At 40.6% G+C, this 14,030-nt stretch overlaps 1 protein-coding gene across 1 annotated transcript; it reads left to right on the top strand.

Moving 5' to 3' along the window:
- Nucleotides 1-7,649: 7,649 nt before the first annotated feature.
- LOC130069628 (zinc finger BED domain-containing protein 5-like) lies at nucleotides 7,650-9,047 on the top strand. The gene has a single exon (XM_056233616.1). It carries the CDS (start codon nucleotides 7,650-7,652, stop codon nucleotides 9,045-9,047), a length of 1,398 nt encoding a protein of 465 aa, XP_056089591.1.
- Nucleotides 9,048-14,030: the final 4,983 nt, after the last annotated feature.

The following is a 14,030-nucleotide window of genomic DNA, read 5'->3' on the forward strand; positions in this document are numbered from 1 at the left end:
TAACCAGTATGGCTTTATTTCTGTCATACATCTACAGAAGTTGTTATTGAGATGTTTAATTGAAAATGTTTGTTTTGAAGTTACCATTATAGAGATCAGTGTTTGCTTTAGTTGGTATGCTGATGCTATACCTTGAGTTTTTCTTTTGCCGCTTGAGCTGTGTTTTTGCAAGTCACACTTGTGCACACACACAGTTTATGAATGATTGCGGTTATAATGATTATGATGACAAAATCATCATATTGCCTGTTCATTCACTAAAGAAGTCATTCTCACTCATTCAGAGTATAATCCTCAACCAAAAGTGTCACATTACCACCACCGTGAAACCACAGCAATAAATTACAATGACTCATTTTTTTAACACATCATTCATAAACCAAAAAAACAGAGCTTCCCTGTCTTGTAGAAACACAGAGATATCACATTTTAGCACATAAATCTCAACAATGGTGGCAATATATATATATATTTTTATTCATGCAGCAGTGCATGCTGGGAGTTTTATACTATCCTGGAACCCAGCATGCATTGCGACATGAAACTTTTGATTGTCACCATTGTTGAGATTCATATGAGGATTGTTGATGTCTGTGTGTGTCTGAGTCAAGCAAGAGTTTAAAATGTTTTAATGCACTATAGGCTATAATTACAATATTCTTCAGTAGACCTGATTACAGAAATATTGATTTTATGTTGTAGATTCACAGATATGTGACCCGTCACAGAACCCAGGGACACAAGTCGGCAGCACAACTTGCGAGCAAATTGATAAAGAAGCGTTTTTTTTTTTTTCAAAATTGGTGATTTCAGCTTTTTTGCAGAATCTGTTAGTTGAGATCATGAAGAAGCCTCTCCATGTTTGAGATAACAGTATTGGTATATTTAAAAGCGTATATTTTGAGGTTGAAATCGGCTTGTTTTTCGGAGATTCTAGCATGCAGTAGGGGCGTGTCATTGTCTGTGTGTATTTCCATACTGAATAGCCGCCGGCGCTTTTGCCCCCGCCCCCCAACAGCGTGGCTAATTATTATGTTGTGCTCTGGTCGGCTCTATCTGATATCAAAATTCAATGAAGATGGACGCCGCAAAGATTGTCGCAGACGAGCTGAAACTGTTTTCGCCGCACTTTGTGGGCTCGGGAAACTGAACCGGAGGTATGGGCGCGGCGCGCGCGCGCCCTCGGTGCTTGAATACGGCGGCTCGGCTCGCTGACAGCGGTGGCATAATACGTCCCGATTGCTTTGAATGGGGAACGTTTTGTGAACAGGGAACAGACTTAATGGACTGGCAACAATCTCCATAGAACATGAACTGGCACAGAGAATCGAAATAGAGGATGCAGTTAAGACCTTTGCTGCGATGAAGGCCTGCCGTGCGCGTTTGAAACGTAAGTTAAGCTTCATTTGCTCTTTAGTCGTTATTTAAGATGCTGAACCTGCTGATGATATAATGTGCTTGCGGACATTTCATTTGTGTGTGTATACGCACATAAGAAAGTGGTGTAAAGAGATTTGCAACAGTAATTTGAGGAGGTGAAATATGATTATTTGGAAAATTCCTGTCATGACTGCTTAAAGAAAAATGCCAGCAGGCATTTACCTCTTGCATAAACTTTAATACTGTTGACATTTTGGGCACACGCGCGTTGCACACTATTTGCGTTATATGTAGGCCTATTATATGTATGTTATATGTAGGCCTATATTGGTCTTTGTGTACTTGTTGCTGGTCTTGCGTTATATGTATATGGCATATTGGTCTGTGTGTTGTTGCTGGTTTTGCGTTAAATGTATGGCATATTGGTCTTTGTGTGTGTTGTTGCTGTTTTGCGTTATATGTATGGCATATTGGTCTTTGTGTGTTGTTGCTGGTTTTGCGTTATATGTATGGCATATTGGTCTTTGTGTGTGTTGTTGCTGGTTTTGCGTTATATGTATGGCATATTGGTCTTTGTGTGTTGTTGCTGGTATACGTTGCAAATAGAGGGGCAGCACAATTGTTTTTCGCCTAGAGCGGCAGAAGTGCATTCGCCGGTCCTGGGGGTGAGTTTCCATAAACATTAAAGTTTGTCGTTTTGTTTTCATTCTAAGAACACGTAGTTATCTCATGTTTAGTCTGTTTAGACCTTCCCATACCTAACTATTGTTATTAGCTAGCTCAGGAAAGAAAAAAAAAGCTGTAAGCACAGGGGGGAGCATTACAGGGGGTATGGCTTATCTAAATGAGATGTTAATGAGCCCTATTGTCACTCCTAGCAGCAGAGAGAGGTGAGAACTGCACAATCTTTCGAGGCCGTTATCTAACCTTTTAGTTTTTTTAAGTGCCTACCTTCAAATGGCAACAACTTCTCCAAATATTATCAGATTTCCACGTGTTACACATCGTTGGAAAGCTTGGAGACTACACTTTCAGAATCTATGAATACCTCAAAATGCCCCAGAACCGACTTGTGTCCCTATTTTCCGTGTTTGGTCACATATATGCTAAATATGAAATACCCGTAAATTCAAAGAATATATACATGAAAGATCTGAAAATCAGACATGTCCAGGATGATTGTAACATCATCACAAAAGCCAAAAACACCAGATCAACTGCCTCTTGACTTTATCTTGCCACAACATACGTGCTTTTTAAACTCAATGTTACAGCAGTCAGAGAAGAGTATGAATAGTAGTCCAGGGACAAGAGACCAACTAAAGCAAATACTGATCTCCATTATGGTGACAAAAAACTTTTGTACATTTATGAAAGAAATAATTGTAAACTGGTTTGTAAACTGTTTTCACACTCAGTGTTGCTGGAAGTCAGTTGTAGTTTTTGGGTTTCTCTTTTTCAGTTCTTGTTTCTCTGTCCTTCAGTGATTCTGCATATCAGGTGTTCATCAGTGTCTCAATTCACTCACTTCTTTTCATTCAAGTGGACTATATTAGTGAACTAATATAGGGAATAGTGAATGAGGGTATACAGGTCCTTCTCAAAAAATTAACATATTGTGATAAAGTTCATTATTTTCCATAATGTAATGATAAAAATTAAACTTTCATATATTTTAGATTCATTGCACACCAACTGAAATATTTCAGGTCTTTTATTGTTTTATTACTGATGATTTTGGCATACAGCTCATGAAAACCCCAAATTCCTGTCTCAAAAAAAATAGCATATCATGAAAAGGGTCTCTAAACAAGCTATTAACCTAATCATCTGAATCAACTAATTAACTCTAAACACCTGCAAAAGATTCCTGAGGCTTTTAAAAACTCCCAGCCTGTTTCATTACTCAAAACCGCAATCATGGGTAAGACTGCCGACCTGACTGCTGTCCAGAAGGCCATCATTGACACCCTCAAGCAAGAGGGTAAGACAGAAAGAAATTTCTGAACAAATAGGCTGTTCCCAGAGTGCTGTATCAAGGCACTTCAGTGGGAAGTCTGTGGGAAGGAAAAAGTGTGGCAAAAAACGCTGCACAACGAGAAGAGGTGACCGGACCCTGAGGAAGATTGTGGAGAAGGACCGATTCCAGACCTTGGGGGACCTGCGGAAGCAGTGGACTGAGTCTGGAGTAGAAAAATCCAGAGCCACCGTGCACAGGCGTGTGCAGGAAATGGGCTACAGGTGCCGCATTCCCCAGGTCAAGCCACTTTTAAACCAGAAACAGCGGCAGAAGCGCCTGACCTGGGCTACAGAGAAGCAGCACTGGACTGTTGCTCAGTTTTGCATGTCATTCAGAAATCAAGGTGCCAGAGTCTGGAGGAAGACTGGGGAGAAGGAAATGCCAAAATGCCTGAAGTCCAGTGTCAAGTACCCACAGTCAGTGATGGTCTGGGATGCCATGTGAGCTGCTGGTGTTGGTCCACTGTGTTTTATCAAGGGCAGGGTCAATGCGGCTAGCTATCAGGAGATTTTGGAGCACTTCATGCTTCCATCTGCTGAAAAGCTTTATGGAGATGATTTAATTTTTCAGCATGACCTGGCACCTGCTCACAGTGCCAAAACCACTGGTAAATGGTTTACTGACTATGGTATTACTGTGCTCAATTGGCCTGCCAGCTCTCCTGACCTGAACCCCATAGAGAATCTGTGGGATATTGTGAAGAGAAAGTTGAGAGACGCAAGACCCAACACTCTGGATGAGCTTAAGGCCGCTATCGAAGCATCCTGGGCCTCCATAACACCTCAGCAGTGCCACAGGCTGATTGCCTCCATGCCACGCCGCATTGAAGCAGTCATTTCTGCAAAAGGATTCCCGACCAAGTATTGACTATTGAGTGCATAACTGAACATAATTATTTGAAGGTTGACTTTTTTTGTTTGTATTAAAAACACTTCTTTTATTGGTCGGATGAAATATGCTAATTTTTTGAGACAGGAATTTTGGGTTTTCATGAGCTGTATGCCAAAATCATCAGTATTAAAACAATAAAAGACCTGAAATATTTCAGTTGGTGTGCAATGAATCTAAAATATATGAAAGTTTAATTTTTATCATTACATTATGGAAAATAATGAACTTTATCACAATATGCTAATTTTTTGAGAAGGACCTGTAGGGTGTGATTGTGAAAACAGCCTCTTTGACTTTGAGAGCTGTTAATTCACAGTATATTCCTGTAGGCTAGTTCTGTTTTCTACGGTATATTACTGTTTTAATGGAAAATGGTATGATATTGTCAGAATTTGGCCTTTTTTTTTACAGCAAGGGTTAACAGTGTACACACACATATCTTCATTTGACTATGAATGTGACTTATAGTATAAAGCCAAATGGGATAATTTGGATTACTCCTCTTTGGGCCCTATATCTACCTAGGTGGTTGACCCCGATCTAAATAATTTACTAAAAACAAATTAAAAACTTATGTGAGACAATATCTGGGTGTCTGAAGGTAGAAAGGAGATATACATATGATCAAGTTTCCGGCTTATTGACCGTTCCAATGGACTCCTTGTATTATCAGTTTGTTCAGTGTAAGATCAAATGTAGGATGAAGGTATGTGTCCCTTAATGAGTCAAGTAAGTAGGAAATTAATTTATATAAATTCACAGCAGTTAATAATTACTGTTAACAGAAACCAATAATAATGATCCCTCAGGCACTCTCTAATGTGTACTCTTGTAAACTGGTTATTCAACAAATCTGCATCAGTGCTTTGTAAGTCAGACTGTTCTATTGACATAACTGACACACCTTTGTTAGCTCTGATCCGTGTGGACATATACAGTATGTCTCATAACACCGTGGGAAACACTGGTTGAATCCATATGTCTTCTGAAGCGATCTACTTGGTTTTACAAAGAGGAGTCACCTGCCCCTTTATCATCCCCCAATCCTCTGCACAATTTAATCACAAATCCATATTCATGACCTCTACATCAAATCAACCATGACTACATTTTCTATATATGCTAGAATTTTTTTTTTTATTCAGGCGAAGTGTTTTTTTTTTCATGTAAATAAACTCTTATTATTAAAAAAAAAAAAAATCAACCTGACAAGTTATGTTATAGCCATTTATTTATTTATTTATTTATTTATTTATTTATTTATGTAATGGGTTAGATCAAGTAGACATGGATACTTGAAGTAATAATTGCAGCCAGGATACCACTTGTGAATTTGAACTAGTAATACTGAAATAAAAAGATCAGACAAAAGAAAGAAGTAAAGAGCAGAATGGATTAAATCCGAACACAGTTCTATCATGACAACTCTCGAAACAGCAGGGTATATGACAATGTTAATGTATTGGTCTTGGCGGAATAGATCTGCAATGTTGCTGCAGCAGAGACTTACTACTGCTGCACAAATAGCATATACTGTATGAAATACCTGTAGCCGTACTATCAGATTTATACAGGTGGAGCTGGGGAAGTTGGAGAATTTTAGAGGAACTTTGAAAACATGCTTGCGAACTTTATACAGCAAACACTGACGGACTTTTTAAATGTTGAGAAGCAAGCTCATTGGCTGCAGGTGCAACAGGAACCAATCAGTTTGTGCCGTGTAGTTAACGATGTACACTTTTGGGCAAAAAAGAGAGAAAAGGCCCAAGCCACAAATGGCATAATATTTAGTCATCTTTTAACCCTTAAATGCATGAATGTTTCGCCAATCATTATTACATATTCGGGTCTTTAGCGACCCGGATCTATATCTAACACAGATGGATCTCTACCTGTCGCAATAATATAAAACTCTACTAATATTAGAGTAACAATTACACAAGAATAAAATAAAGCATATTTTGTTACCTTTTGCAGCTTGGGAGGCTTCAATATGAGATGTTTTATATCATCATCACTGTCCTCATCAGAGCTCATTTCCCAGCATCTGGCTTATATTCACGATCTCAAATATATTCTCTAAAATATAATTTTCTGTTCTGTTACAATATTCTGATCGCTGACAGCTTCTTCACCAGATCCATCATCAAGTGACAGTGACACTAATATTTGATTGCGTTCAGTACTTGCTCTGCAGTAAATCGCTGAGCCATTGTTTTCTGCTTGCGGTAACTGAGTGAAACGTCACTTCATCGTTGTGTATCAGACCTTGTCACCTTGTGGAATAAAGGTGAATTGCACTTTTTCAGTAAAATTCCCTGTAAATTTCCCACTGGGGATTAATACAGTTTATCAAATACATTTTTAGTGGTTGAAAAGTACACGAGAGTATGCAATTTATGATGCAGCCCAAGGGGTTTCATGACAGACCTTGGTATTTATTATGGAAGACCACCTACTATTAAAAATAAGGTAGGCAAAGATCTTACCTTTTAAGCAAATACCTGGTTTAGCTCTACAGCAAGGAGACACAATTGTGGTAACCACAGTAGTATGATTACATTTTTTACAGATATTTTTTTTCAGAGAAATATTTTAGAATTACATCTTTCATGATCTGTAGTAAGGGCATATCCATCTAATCGGTATTGGTCCATAAGCAGATACTGAGAGGAAGATGGCAGGTGAACAGTGAGTTTATTGCACAATAAAGGGGCAGAGATGAGGTGAGCAGGTAAGTGAGAGTCCATAGGGCAGTGCTTCTCAAATAGTGGGGCGCGCCCCCCTGAGGGGGCTCGAAGCGATGCCAGGGGGGGGGGGGGGGGGGCGCGTGTGACCTCAGGGAACATGCTTTTTTTGCAACGAAGAAGAACACACAGCACAGAGTAGGAGATATGAAGTGCAGATAACAAACCCGTGAGACACCATGGAAAAATATTTAACAGGGATGAAAAGAAAGGCGGAGAAAGACGGAGATAATGAGACAAACGTAAGTCTCCCGAAAGCTAAGACGAGGAAATATGACGAAGCGTACGTTGCGCTTGGCTTCACTGTGACTACGGTGGGAGACGAGGAAAGACCGGTATGTTTACTGTGTCTAAAAATGTTGGCAGCGGACAGCATGAAGCCAAATAAATTAAGGCGTCACTTAAAGACATTACACCCCAATCACGCTGATAAGCCGCTTCAGTTTTTTCAGCGAAAACGTGCCGAATATTGTCAACAATCGTCCCGCTTTGTGAATGCTACTTCAGCAAACCAGCACTGTTAGCGTCATATAAGGTGGCGTACCAAATTGCTCGGTGCAAAAAAAACCCACTCCATAGCAGAGGAGCTGATACTGCCTGCAGCATTAGACATGGTCTCTGTCATGCTGGATGACGCAAGTGCTGCAAAAATAAAAACTATCCCTCTGTCCAATGACACTGTCCCCAGACGTATAAATGACATTGCTAACGATCTTAAAGAACAGCTGGTAGATAAACTCAAAGACAAACGTGTTGCCTTACAGTTCGATGAAGCAACTGACAGCAACAAAGACTGTTTGTTTATTGCTTATGTGCGTTTTGACATGAAAAACTCCCTGTGTGAGGATCTACTTTTTTGTAAATATGTCAGAGACAGAGCCACAGCTGAAGAGCTATTCAAAATGCTGGACTGCTTCCTGACTGAGAATGGGCTAAAGTGGGAGAACTGCATTGGTGTTTGCAGTGATGGTGCACAGACCATGGCAAGGATGAGAAAAGGACTTCGGGCACTTATCAAGAAGGAATCACCTAATGCTGAGTGGACACACTGTGTTATACACAGAGAAGCACTGGCATCAAGGCACCTTTCCTCTGAATTAAGTGAGGTCATGACTGACATTGTAGGTGTAGTGAATTTTATAAAGACCAGACCACTAAAAACAAGAGTCTTCTCTGCTATCTGTGAGGAGATGGGAGCTGAACATCAAGCTCTGCTGTTTCACAGTGAAGCAAGGTGGCTGTCACGAGGAAAAGTCTTGTCCCGAGTGTTTGAGCTCAGAGAGCAGATACGAATATTTTTGGAGCAGGAGAACAAGTATGACCTCGCAGAAAAATGTAGTGCTGAGAACTTCCTGGCAAAACTGGCCTACCTGAGGGACATATTTGGAAAGCTAAATGAACTAAATTTACAGCTTCAAGGGAAAGATAAACACCTCCCGCAGGTCACAGACGAGATCAGCTCTTTCACTCGAAAGCTTGCAATGTGGGGCAGGCGACTCGATGAAGGAAATACTGATTCATTCGAGAACCTGCATGAATTTGTTGACACTACTGACTATGATGCCACCTCAGTGATTCCATATATTAAGGAGCATATTTCATCACTGATGGGATTCTTTAAAAAGTACTTCCCTGAAAACAGTTCCCAATATGACTGGGTGAGAGATCCTTTCAATGCACCAGCTCCAACTGGTTTCAGCTCTGCAGAGAAGGACCAGTTCATTGATATGACGTCTGACTCCACATTGAGACTGAAGTTCACATCACAGACACTGAGTGAATTCTGGCTGACTGTAGAGAGGCAGTATCCACTCTTAGGGCAGAGGGCCATGGCCATTCTTCTTCCGTTTGCAACATCTTATCTTTGTGAGATTGGCTTCTCTGCTGTTGATGCACTGAAGACCAAGTACAGGTCCCAGCTAAACATTGAGCTGAGAGTTGCATTATCATGCCTCAAACCCCGCTTCGAAAAGCTGTGCACTGCAAAACGTGCTCATAGTAGCCATTAATCCTGACTTCCTCATTTTGATAAAAAGAAAAAATCAGCACAAATTGTTTTATTCATTTTTGTTTATAGGTCAAAGTGTTTTATATATTGTGCTCCTGAGTTAATGTTGCTGATCAATTTGAATTTATTATTATTTATTGATTATATTAAAAAAAAATTAGTATCAAATGGTCAAAAAATGTTTACAGTTTAAATAAGGATTGATATTTTTTTTCAGGCAAATTGATGCACTTTAAGTCTTTTCTGTTACAGACTAAAAAACAAGTCTTTTCTGTTACAGACAAAAAAACAAGTCTTTTCTGTTACAGACTAAAAAACAATGTTAATAAAGTTATTCGTTGGTGTAAGTTGATCTATTTCTTTTTTTATGTTAATAAGGATACAATGTTATGCAGAGGTGTACTTCTAACAATTTTATAGACAAATTAAAGCTGCAAGCAGCATTTAGCGGTGTTCAAGCAGTTAAGGCCTTTAAGGCCGTTAAGCACAAAAGCATCAAAAAGCATTTACAGCCAATACAGTCAATTTAGGAAATGTATGGTTTTAAAGCTTTTTAACAGTTATAGCGCCACCTATGGTCCGATCTCCATAAAATTTGGCATGCTTGTTAATGATGTTATGTCACATATGCTCATCAATTTTTGTCAAGTTCTGAGTTTTTGATAATTATTGATCTAGAGCAGGGGTGGGGAACGTCCGGCCCCCGCAAAACAGTTTGATGCGGCCCGCGAGTCAAATCCCCCCCTCCCCCCCCCCCCCCCCCCCCCCCCCCCCACACACAAAAAAGTGGCAAGCAGGGCGAGGCCAGTAGCGCGAGTCACCTGCGCACCGGTTTCAGTTTCTCACGGATGAGCTTCGGGGGCGCGCGCGCCGCACCGGTTTCAAGTTTCTCACCAAGCCCCGCACCGGTTTCAAGTTTCTCACTGATCAGCTTCGGGGCGCGTAAAAGGATCGGAACGAAGACAGCGGAGGACCAGGCATGGACTTTACTTTATGTGTGTGTGGTCGTCGTCCACGAGGAGCTACTGCTTTTACTTTCGTTTTGTCATTTGCGTATTAATGTATTAAAGTGGTTTAAACGTTTGCCGGTTCCCGCCTCCTTCTTCCCTGAACTAACCAACCACGTTACATTTAATATAATAGATAATATACAATATTATAAAATAACATAATATATTATAAAATAACATAAGAGAGTCGACGTTTCCGGGTGGTCGTTTCAGACTGTGTCCGGGTCACAGTCAAAATGAACGCAACAGACACGTAACCAAGGGGGTAATCCATCGACCGGAAGTTGAAGCCGGCCGGGTGCCGCCATGTTGTAGCAGAACTTCACTTGCGTTAGCATTTCCATTGACTCCCATTCATTTTGGCGTCACTTTGACAGCGAATAACTTTACATCTGAGGCGTTTAAAGACTCCATTTGTCCATTATTTATTTCTAAAGAAACACGACAATGTATAAAGAGCTCCATTACCTTCTATGTTACATTATGGCCCCGTAGAAACAGTTTTAGTAAAAATAGGCTAACGATTGCGTCATAACCACTCGACTCTCTGTCGCGCTGTACAGAAATTACCGTACAGACAGGAGGAGAAGCTCGCAGGCAATCGGGGGGACGTCCCGTCAAGGGAGAAGCCCATAGATAATGAGTCCATAAAAGCAACGGAATACTTACTCCTGCTCACTCACGCCCCAAAGAACTCTTTGCTCAAGTTCCCCGTCTCTGCAAGATTAACGTTGGCAATTTTCACGCACAGCTACTAGAAGAGTAACGTCTGTCAGACAGGTTGCTCACGTCATCAAGCTTAGTTTGAGTCGGTTTGAGTCTGCGCGTCAGGAACGGAAGTGCTCAGAAATCGCTAAAAATGGGCTTCAACTGTCTCAACTGAGTTCCAATGAGATGGCTCTGTCCATTTCTTATACTGTCTATGCACGTAACCTTAGCGGTGGTCATCGCTGATATGCATCATGGCGACTGTCAAAAAAAGAAAGGTAGATTCGCCGACAGCAAGTGGAATGAGTGGCCGACTAAAAGAGGAATGAGTCAGTGCTGATTTAGTGGAAAGAGTTGAGCCCAAGCTGTGGAAAGAGTATTATATTATGTGACTGTTTTTGTGCTTTTATCCACCTCTATCCAGTACTCCACACTCTAAATAGCTATAAATTAAGCTTATGTCGTTTTAGTTTCATATTGTTAATTATTAGTTTCATAGGTTCAATCTTGAATGAATCAGCCGTTTGAACAAATCGTTTGAATCATGAATGAATCAATGACTCACTCATTAAGACGGTCGCCTGCCGCCACCTACTGGCGGTTTGTCTTATGTTTAAAAGTAGATCATTCTTTCCAACGTTTCTAATTTGTAAATTTAAATCTATTTCATAACATTATTTTATGCAATTGTAATTTTTCAGTGTAAATGATTTAATTTGATCAGCCCTATAGTGTCTTATTATTCGAAATAATTTAATTTATTGATCAAATTTAGGAATTTAAAATGAAAGATGAAGCATACATTTAATAATATTGGGGGAGGGGATGCCCTTTAAAGTAACAACAGGTAGTTTTTTGCTCTCGGGCTCCCCCTACAGTTGGGAAACAGTATTGTCCTCTACTACTGTCGTAAACTCTGTCATCCTACATGCACGTGCAATTGTTGACAACCAGGATAGCCCTGAACACTGTAGGAGGAGGTCACATGCAGGTGTTCTGCTTGCGTCGCGTGTGAAATGTCTTCTACCCAGGTACAGTGGCATATATTTCAGCATGTCATATGAATATAATTTCATGGGTTTTATTTTTTTTCTAACGACAAATGATCGCGATGCTCACGTTTACAAGCCAGCGTCATTATAGTAGCCTAGTCTATTGGTTACCGTTTTACTGGATCTATATGATACTTCAATGCAATGTTTGAGTGGTTGATAATAACCATATATCGTCAATATTATAATATCAAGCTACCATAAATGAATCTGCAAATTTTACAAATCGATTTGCATTATAGCTTGAGGCAAGACAAATAAACAAATATCACAGACATGTTAGGTATCCTAAAATATGATTTTATTAATAATCTTCCTCCTTTCTTTGTACATGTTGAGTAGACTACACTTTTTAGGTCAAACATTTGCTATTTGCATTTCATCGATTGCAAAGTTCAAATCAGAACGAGAATACTAGCGATAGCTAACCATCAAAAACTAGAACATCGTTTACTAGCTACCAGATTGATAATTCGCTACTACTCTAGCGAATAAGAGAGGTTAGAGAGAGGCATTCTTTTGTCGATGGGGGGTTCGATGCTCCCTGCACACGCAAGGTCTCTCGCTCGCTTTCTCTCTCTGCCGTCCGCGCGCGTTGGAGCACAGTCTCTGTCTCGCGTGCGCGCTCGCTCTAGATTCCGGGAGATTTGAACTAATTTGCGGTATAACTTGTCGATCACGAGTGGCTCAACAGGTAGATCTATAGATAAACTCATCTTTCAGGGATTTGACCGACCGGGTTGACAATTTAGCGTGAGAAACCGGGGGTGTGGCGTACGTGTGAGCGTGTGAAACCAATCAAATGCGGGTGTCTCACGGCCAATGCGTGAGAGTTGGCAGCTCTGCAATGTTGATCCTCGTTCTGCCTTTAACGCGATCACTTTCTCTTTTTCTCTTTTTGCTTTGCTCCGATAAAACCTTTGCTTTCTTGTTTTTCTGTGCTGCTTCGGCCATGACTATAACATTTGGCTCGCAAGTCCGATTTTAAGGAAGTGGGGGTGGTGGTGGAAGTGACGTATATGCCGTAAAGCAGTCGAATTTTGTAGTTCTCTTTGTTCGCCGGTTACTACCCGAAACCCGAAGTTTAAAAGTACGATTAAAAACGCTACAGACCCCGTCAGGCTATGGCAGACGTGTCATTCAACCTATTGTAAGTCGATGTACCATCACAAGAGACTTGGAAATATAATATGAAGGTTGAAAAGTTACCTGTTGTTACTTTAAAGGTGCAAATATTACAATATGCCGATTTAAATATCAAAGCTAATTGAACACTGATGAGAATATTGTTTCAGAATAAATAAAAAAAAAAAAAAAAAAATCCGGACAAGAAACTTTTTTACTCGGATAAGTGAATGACAGATTTACTTGTCCGAAGGACAAGCGTATGAAAGGCTTAATGTCGAGCCCTGCCTATAGCAATGTCATCAGGATACACATACACCGGTAGGCAGTGGCCCACCTTACCGGGTGACCATGTCGTGGTCCACCAGAATTTATAGTTTACCCACCTCTTTTTTTACCACTACACCTCTGAATAAAACGTACGAGTCCCAGTCACGCCGACCCTCTCTTCTTCCTTCCAAACACTGAACCTCATTACAATGGCCCTTAAAGAATGTTAAAAAATTCTAAATGGCCCTTGATAGGAAAAAGGTTCCCCACCCCTGATCTAGAGAGTCCATAGAATTGTCCTAGACTGGTCTGGTCCCGATCGGGCGAAAAACCAGGGACTAGTTCACGAAAGTAGGTTTTGGACAAAATTGGACATAGCAGAATTTTTTGGGAGATATACATTCTGACCGCCTTGAGCCAAGTATCACAGTGGTGTAAAAAGCTTGAAGTTAAACGGTCTAGGAGTTATGAGCAATTTAGTACTTTTGGTTGCTGTAGCGCCACCTATGGGCCAATCGGGGTCATACTCTGATAGGTTCTCCCCAAACTGAGGCCCTACCACCTGGCCAGGTTTCAAGTCTCTAGGCCTTACGGTTTGGGCTGCACGATGCGTTTTAGGGGATTTTCTTCTTAACAAATAAAGATTTAACAAAAAGCTCTTCCTATCTGCACTCAATTCATTGCGTAGCTGTGCAACGCAAGTATGTTGGCATGTTCATGCAGGTAGAAGACGGTGCTTTGATTGCAAACAGAGGAATGAACTTCACATGAAAATTCAGATATTTCAAACGGCATCAGAGCCCTGGCCAGAAGCACTAG

Source organism: Rhinichthys klamathensis, unplaced genomic scaffold (assembly GCF_029890125.1).
Source record: "Rhinichthys klamathensis goyatoka isolate OS25496 unplaced genomic scaffold, OSU_Roscu_1.1 h1tg000372l_1, whole genome shotgun sequence".
Taxonomy (NCBI): Eukaryota; Metazoa; Chordata; class Actinopteri; order Cypriniformes; family Leuciscidae; genus Rhinichthys; species Rhinichthys klamathensis.